The 8,296-nt window shown below is 40.7% G+C and overlaps 1 protein-coding gene across 1 annotated transcript; it reads right to left on the reverse strand.

Moving 5' to 3' along the window:
* Positions 1–186: 186 nt before the first annotated feature.
* On the reverse strand, positions 187–5,601 carry LOC127378461 (DDRGK domain-containing protein 1). Its single transcript, XM_051427305.1, has 8 exons — positions 5,402–5,601; positions 4,100–4,243; positions 3,752–3,870; positions 1,908–2,009; positions 1,643–1,765; positions 1,510–1,548; positions 1,322–1,427; positions 187–600 (listed from the first exon to the last, which is right to left on the reverse strand). The coding sequence occupies exons 1-8, from the start codon at positions 5,487–5,489 to the stop codon at positions 440–442; spliced, it is 882 nt and encodes a 293-aa protein (XP_051283265.1). The 5' UTR covers positions 5,490–5,601; the 3' UTR covers positions 187–439.
* Positions 5,602–8,296: the final 2,695 nt, after the last annotated feature.

Raw genomic sequence — 8,296 nt, forward strand, 5'->3', positions numbered from 1 at the left:
TTCAAACTTCAAATTTGAAACCCAAATTCACTCCTTGTGAATGGGAAACTTTATTGTGCTTAAAATGAAAGGGTGAGGACATAGGCATTGGACATCTCCATGTTAGGTGTTAATTTCATGATCTGTATGACACAACCACCATGAAGGTCACAGTAAAAAAGTCCAACAAACGCTTTGACAAAAATATGAATCTCAAACTGGACTTTTGATTTTTATTTTTTCCCCACAACAAAGCAAAGTCACTGTATCATATTGTTGGGCTTAATTTCATGTCATACACAGTTACTGTGTCTTCATTTCAACTTTTAAATGTCTTTTTGAAGCCAATAGCAGTCCTCGATGTGCTTTTCACCAGCAGCTTAGAGAAAACTTCAGACGTTACTCTTCAGCAGTCTCATAAAGACTGTGGTCCAGGTGTCCTGCATCAGTGAGGGATCTGTCAGGCAGTGCTGCGGCTCTCAGGCGTCAGGTTGATGAGAGAGTTACTGGCCTGAGCCAGCTCTGTAATGGAAACTCTGCCTCTCTGTCTGATGAACTGAGCCACTGAATCCAGCTCCTCTGGAGTGATGGAGATAAACTTCCCTCTGTCATCAATCACTCCTGCAGGACACATACATCGCATTATATATATAAAAAAATTTTAAAAAGTATCTCTCAAACTTTTTACACCATATTAGTACCACTGTTATGACTGACATTAAAATACAGTATTGTAGGCCAACACTGTTCAGCTATAGGCAGTTCACAAAGGAGGCTGGTTTATTCCTTTATTTGTTTATTTAAATATTGTAGACTTTGCTCAGCCACAGACATGGTGTACAAAGAAGTACCACTACAACTGATACTTGGTGTCAGCATGGTGTAATGAATCATGGATGTATGCACACCCTATGGTGCATGAAAACTCTGTAGCAGGCTGATGCTGGAAAAAAAATACTACAGGAGAAGCAAAACTTGTTTTGAATTACATTTCAAGAATATCATAGTTTAGTATTTTCATTCGACTGGATGTCATTTGATAAAGTGTTTTTTTCCCAAAAAACTTCATGGATTCCTCCATAGACCACTAGAGGGAGATCACATACCACAGGTAGTTGTGTATTGTGTGTGTATGTATACTGTATACGCATTTGGAGGAAAAAGCTCAAAGGGATGTCTTCGAATCCCGTGTTTTGTCCAACCAACAGTTTAACAACAACAACTAATTTTGTTTTCTATTATATATGACGAAGAAAAGCAGAAAATGCTAGATAGTCGGTAATGTTGGCAAAGAGTAATTAATCTGAGGAGCATCATCCATATCAGCCCTGGTCACACTGACCTGTGAGGGAACCTTCAGCTAACAGGTCCTGCAATCTGCTAATAGCATCCTGTGTCCTCATCCCAAATTGAGAAGCCAAGTCCTCCAGGAGGACCACCTTAGAACTCTGTAGGACAGAGGGGACACTGTTCAATACAGTGCATTCACATCAGTACAGGGTGGAGGGTGTGGAATGTATTAGCTCTCACCTCGATGTACTGGATGAATTCTTGCAGCAGGTTGCGTGACTGAGTAAAGAACACAAACAAGTTGTTATATTTAAAAGTCAAAGGACAGAGAGAGTGGAACGTTATAATGATACAAGCTCAGCAGAGATGTGACCTGGTCCTCAGTGAGCTGCTCCTCCTCTCCCTGGTCTTCTATGACGAAGGAGGCTTTGAGTCTTAAGTACTCCTCCTCCTCTCGTCTCTCCTGCTCCTCTTTAGCCCGGCGCTCATCCTCCTCCTGAATAAACACCAGCACAGAGTCTCAGCATCTCCTTGTATGAACAAGAGTGAACAGCTGGTGAAGTGTGTGTGTGTGTGTGTGTGTGTGTGTGTGTGTGTGTGTGTGTGTGTGTGTGTGTGTGTGTGTGTGTGTGTGTGACCTCTTTCTGTTCCTGCAGTCGTTCTCGCTCCTCTTCCTGACGTCTCTCCTGCTCTCTGAGCTCCTGCATCCTCTTCCGCTCCTCCCTCTCCTCCATCTCCACCTGTGTTGGGAGTTTTAAAACCTTAACAGTGAGCTAAAGACATCTGAGAATGGTCATTTAACACCTTTGAAAACTTTGAACAGATATAGAATAGTAAGCCATTTAGAAACATTAAGTGATCTTCCACTCTGACATCCCTTAATCCCAGCTGGAGTTGTGTCCCTATTCTAAACTACATATTAATTCTATACAGTATATACTACATATTACAGTAAAAGAGTAAGTCTGCTGTTTGACCATTTCTTAAAAGGTTACAATACATGCGCTTTGGACAAACTGCTACTTTACAATGTCTCTGCCAATTGACCCTTCCAAAGTCCTGCCCCTTTTTGCTCTGTGCTCCAATAACAGTTCAGCAATCCTTCCTGTACTACAGTATGTGCTGGGCTCGTCTGTATTGGAAAGACAACCACATTCTGAAGATGGTTAAAAGATCAAACAGACAAATGTTGTCACATCTTAAGTTAGCTAATGTTAGCAAAACGCTACCTGACTAGCTAGCAAATTAATTTTTTTAAAGTTATTTTTTGGCATTTTGCCTTTATTGATAGTGACAGCTGAAGACAGACAGGAAAGGGGGGCAGAGAGAGGGGATGACACGCAGCAAAGGGCCGCAGGTCGGATTCGAACCCGGGCCACTGCAGCAACTCCGTACATGGGTTGCCAGCTCTACTGACTGAACTAACCGGGCGCCCTAGCTAGCTAATTTAAATCAATTTGTAATTAGTTAGCAGATGTAACTAGCTAACTGTTGATGTAAATTATCTTGCTAGTTAGCTAGCATTTTGCTACGCGGCCCCATACACAACAAATTGCAATGCGTGTGTGTTCTGACACCTTTCTATCAGAACTAGCATTAACTTTTTCACACACGGGGCAATCCTTCGCTCCCCACCGGCATCAAAAAGCCCATCTCTGCTTTTCCTTCCTTGGACCACTTTTGATAGGTACTGACCACCGCAGACTGGGAACACCCCACGAGAGCTGAATTTTCATGGAAACAGTATTCCCGTATAGGAGTGGCCTCTTTCAGCAGCCATGCCAAAAATCAGAAATGTTCAGGAATGGTTTGAGGAACAAGGTGTTGACTTGGCCACAAAATTCCCAGAGCATCTGTGGGAACTGCTGGACAAACAAGTCAGATCCATGGAGGCCCCACCTCACAACTTACAGGACTTAAAGGATCTGCTGTTAACGCGTTGGTGCCAGATACCACAGCACACCTTCAGAGGTCTAGTGGAGTCCATGCTTCGTAATATCATTTTAGGCAATATCAGGTAGGTGGTCATAATGTCATGGCTGAGCCTAGCACATCGCATAACCAAGTACAGGAAAGGAGATACAGTAGTTGACCAAGGTTCTGACTAAGGCTTGCTCAAATGTTATTGGAGCATAAAGTAAAAAAGGGGCAGTACTTAGGAAGGGACAATTAAAGGTGGGGTCAGTCATTCTGGAGAAAGATCGCTGACTCAAAAGTCAACTATCTTTCTCCAGAATGACTGACCCCACCTTTAAACTTTGACAAAGAGACATCAAAATGTTTTTGCCAATATTTGAGATTTCATTTTCTGATGTGAGCATTTTCTCCGTTTCTATTCTGCACTTTGGGAGAATAGTGTCCATCAACAAAATCAAACATATTTAGTCAATCGTCTGCTTTGAGTCTACTCCAATTTGTCACTTTTCCAGTGTGACTACACACTCAGTGCCAGCTTAGAATGAGTGGACAGCATGGACCTCACCTCTCTCTGGGCTTTCTTGGCCTGTTTCTCCTCCAGCTTCTTCTGCTTCTTGGCTCCAACTTTTGCTGTCGGCTGGAAGTTCTGCTGCTCCACCTCTTCTTCCTCCTCGTGCTCCTCCTCTGAAATCAACAGCACACTTGTCACATGATCTTTTACATAACACATTATACATATCAAAATGGGAGCATTTGGCTAATTATTTTACTATTTAAGTGATTAACTTTTAAAAGCGCAATCATGTAGTCTACATGGTTGAAGTGACAGTTTTAGGACTAACAAGAGATTCTTGCTCATCAAAAAATCCATTACATTATGGTGTACTTTATAAACAAAGTTAGAACTGTTTACCGGGTTCCACAGCTTCTCTCTGTCTGTTTGCCATCACTGCAGCGAAGTTCCTCCTCCTGCGAGGCATACCAGCTCCTCGCTCCTCTGCTGCCCGCTGAGGGGGCCCCGCTGCCCGGACAACATCCCTCCGCTGCTCCTCATCAGCTGAGAATGGAGAAGGCACAGAACATATCATATTAGTGTCTATGCAATGCATGTTACATATGTAACGACTGCAAAGATTTCAATGGTATCAGATCAGTACACGCTATTAGTCAAAACACTGAGGTTGGGCCCTGGAACTGGTGGGAGACAGGTGCGTCCCTGTTCTTATAATAAGATTTCCTTCTATCGATTTATAGAGATAGGTTAAAAAACTTCTGATACTTCAATCAAAAACACAGTAATATCTCCTTCCTGAAATAGGCTTCAGCTAAAGATATCCTGATCAGGTGTTCTGGTCCTCCAGTCTTGATCTGAAGTTATTTCTTACTGAGCATTTGATCATTCTGAGTCCTAACCACTCTTAGGACTCAGGGGCCTACAAGCATGATTTGTGACATCATAAATAGTTTGAAGGTAAATCCCAGTCCAGTATGCAATTTATACAAGTGTGATGTAGAAACTTGAAGCCACAAGTGCACATACACTGTGAACAGACTTTACAGTGAAGAAGGAGACATCTTGTGTCCAGCAGGAAAACTTGAATGTACAACATTTACATATTTGTAGATTCTGGAATTTTTATTAAAGTAGTAGATGCCTTTTTTTGTGGAGAAAACACATCAAACACACATTATTGTTCCATGCATTCTGTCTTAATATAGTCTGGAGGGGATCTTTAAGTGTATGCATCTATGCATTCAAAATAACTTTACATAATAGAATATAGCCAATTCGTTACTTTTCATGGCAGACTTTTAAGACAAAGCAAACAATGTTTCAAAACTGCATAACAGCTTTTACGAATATACAGCAACTACAACATAAACAGAAAAAAAGATACAATTACTTTTGTGTCTTCAGTAAAGGCGTTTTTAGTGTGCTAAGTAACGCTTAAACATTACTACAAGTTCATATGGCCCACTGCAGCCTCCGTAGTTTAAGACGGACTGACAGCTGCTGACGTTTCTTCAAACCAACACAAAAGCAACTTCAGCAGGAAGGCTTCCAGGGTGACTTGCCGCTGTTTCCTCACACCACATAGGTTTACTACAATGTCAACAATGTGACACCGTGTCGAAAGGTAAACGTGTTAAAGCAACAGCTGGGTAAACACGATGCTAACATTAGCTCACCGACGTTAGCTCTAAGGCTCCTTACCTTCCTGTGTTTTCTTTCGCACCTTCAACGCAAACCCAATGAGAACAATGAGGACAGCAGCAGCTACCAGATACAGCGCTACATCCATATCGCTTCTGACAATATACTTCCACTAAATATAAATTACTGTCCACGTCTATTTCAGTCTCCAGCTGTGGACTGCGGAAGCCCGTTCTCGGATCGGGTACAGTGGTAAAGGCTGCATACCGCCACCTACTGCATTGGAGTTAACGGTGATTGTTCAAAACAAATAAAAGAACACGTAGTCTCTTACTTAGTCTAAAATATGGTCATAACAGATCATTAAATTAATTTCTGTTTTTTTTTAACACATTATTAATCTAAATTAATTTATTCAATTTAACAGCAGCCAACATCAAACTGGGCCGGCACTTTTCCCTCTTTAGATTTAGCCCTGATAAATATATACAGTAGCTTGAGGTATTTTGGTGCTACGTCAGCATAATTAACTGGGGGGGGGGGTTTAAATGACCCAAAAAAATGGCAGATCTGAGATCTAATTCAGCAAGCAAAGCAGTTTGCCCTGCTTCCATGTAACACGCAGTGCAGTTTGACACTCACTAGGTGGCAGACATGCTGCCTCTGCAGGGATCACCTTAACTGCTGACACACTAAATAACATCCTCCCTCTCTCTCTCTCTCTCTCTCTCTCTCTCTCTCTCTCTCTCACACACACACACACACACACCTCATCCATCAAGTAAGAAGGAAGGTCACATTCACAGCTGCGCTCTTCGTAATGAATCATACCTGAAAGCATCATCTACTACTACATAAAATCTAAATACTGAAACCATTGTCATAATGCAAATACTACAAAATTACAAACATATAAAACAAAAAGTCAGTAAAAAGCAAGCATAAAAATAGCAAGCAAAGTACAATCAAACTTTGTGTACAGAATGAATATAGAGACGGGTATAAAACTTTAGAATCAAGTGGACAGCAAAGTGAAGGCATAGATCAACCTGGTGCTGGGTCCTTTGAATCCCTCTATCATCTTGCTGTCTGTGTTTACAGTCTGTCTGTGCACACTACCTGGCCACCGATTTATTTTGGAGTCATTTGAACATATTCATTAAGGAATATGCAACATTTAAACTGAAATAATGAAGATCTTGAACAACATTTTTACACAGAGGCCCTCCAAAGAGGCTTAAGAGCAGGTAGCCTAATATGATAGGTACAATATCACTAAAGCAATGTAAATATAAATAATTAAGCAAAACTCCTGCATTTACAATCCTGTTTAAGTAAAAGTATTTGTTCTGCTGTAAAAATGGTCCTTGTGACTGATATATTCCATGTGAAAACATTAGAATTAGAGTTAATACTGATCAAAGCAACATTTTATTTTTGTAGCTGCTCTAGGTTGAGCTAGTTTTAACTACTTGAAATCAATTAGCTAGTGTAGTCCAATGCTTCCCAACCTAAGGGTAGGGGCCCTCCAAGGGGCCACAAGAAGAGAGAGAAGGTCCTCTCTGTTTTTTTCAAGAAAAGCCACTAACTAAACTCTGCTCTGGTGATAAACACATTTAACTATATATTAACTATAAATTCTTAAAAGTAAAAATAACAGTTATTTTGTTATTTAAACACTTTCATTATGAAGCAGCAAAATCAGTACTAACAACACTAACAACTCCTACACAGCTGAAAGCGAACACAAAACAGTAAAATAAAGTATAAACTTGGACACAGAAGAGAAACTTCAAACCACAGAGATTCAGTAAGAAACCACAAAAGTACTGAGAGCCGAACACACTTTTAAAAATGTCTGTCTGTCTGCTCTACTGCACAGACATGAGTTGAGCCTCGGAACAGGCATGTTTTTTGAGGGGGATAAGGTAGGTTTTCACGGGTTGACTGCAGTTGGTGAGATGTCACCACAGTCTGCTTGGAGCCGACTCTGGAGAAGGTCCAAAGGCACAAATGCAAATTTCATGGCATAGTTTGGCTCGCTGTGGCCAAAAGCAGTAATGGAAAAGCTCTAAAGATACATCTTGTGGGTCATGTCATGATAAATGTGGCAGAAACAACAAACACATTTGTGTTCATTTTTGTTTTTTATTTAAAATCTTTCTAGTTCAGCCGACAGAAGTCTCTGGTGACAATAGTAATGTCATTTCTTTAAGTTTAAAAATGTGAAAAGCCTTATCTACTGCGAGTGTTTGGTTTGCTCGTTCTGGGCTACTGTAGAAACATGCCAGACTCACGCTGTGTCTCTGTAGATAGAAACGGCTCATTCTAAGGTAACAAAAACACACTACTATATTCTGGTGATTGTACACTAATGACAACATACATATGAATATTATAGTTCATTTCTGCCAATAGATCTTCCTAAATGTTACACACTGGACCTTTAAGATGCAACTACAAGTGATTTGGTTGTCTTTTCAACATAGATTAAGTACAGGAAAGGAGAAAGATGACTGAAGTTCTGACTGAGGCTTACTCAACTGTCATTGGGGCACAGAGAGAAAAGAGGCGGAACTTAGGATGGGTTGCTACTGAATTACTAAATAATTATGAACTAGACCCCTTTTAATGACCTTTTATACAAAAACATGGAGACAGTTGAGTTTATTAAGAGATGTGAAAAAATTATGAACCACATGTGAAGTTTGAATGAGAAGAGACAAATAGTTCTGAGAAGGGTCCTTTAGTTGCCAGTGTAACTGAACGAGTGAGTTCATCATGGCACATTGTGTCTGAATGTGGGATAGTAAAGTGCAGTGAACTCATTCTCTGCTCGTGCAGCAGGAGCTGAAAGAATTTCCCAGTCAGCAGTTTTCTTAGTCAGAGAACAGCAGCAGGAACAGGAGAGAAGAGCGCAAATGAAAGTGAGGACGAGCTAATCATTTAATCCCC

The sequence above is a fragment of the Dicentrarchus labrax genome, unplaced genomic scaffold (genome assembly GCF_905237075.1).
Source record: "Dicentrarchus labrax unplaced genomic scaffold, dlabrax2021, whole genome shotgun sequence".
NCBI classification, from domain to species: Eukaryota; Metazoa; Chordata; class Actinopteri; family Moronidae; genus Dicentrarchus; species Dicentrarchus labrax.

Bases quoted from the DNA above. Each gene is read 5' to 3' on its own strand.
- LOC127378461 (XM_051427305.1), bottom strand. From the start codon at position 5,489: ATGGATGTAGCGCTGTATCTGGTAGCTGCTGCTGTCCTCATTGTTCTC. The intron at 3,871-4,099 runs GTAAACAGTTCT...TGTTGATTTCAG, and splicing joins GAGAGAAGCTGTGGAACCCG to AGGAGGAGCACGAGGAGGAA. The intron at 2,010-3,751 runs GTGAGGTCCATG...CTCCCAACACAG, and splicing joins CCAAGAAAGCCCAGAGAGAG to GTGGAGATGGAGGAGAGGGA.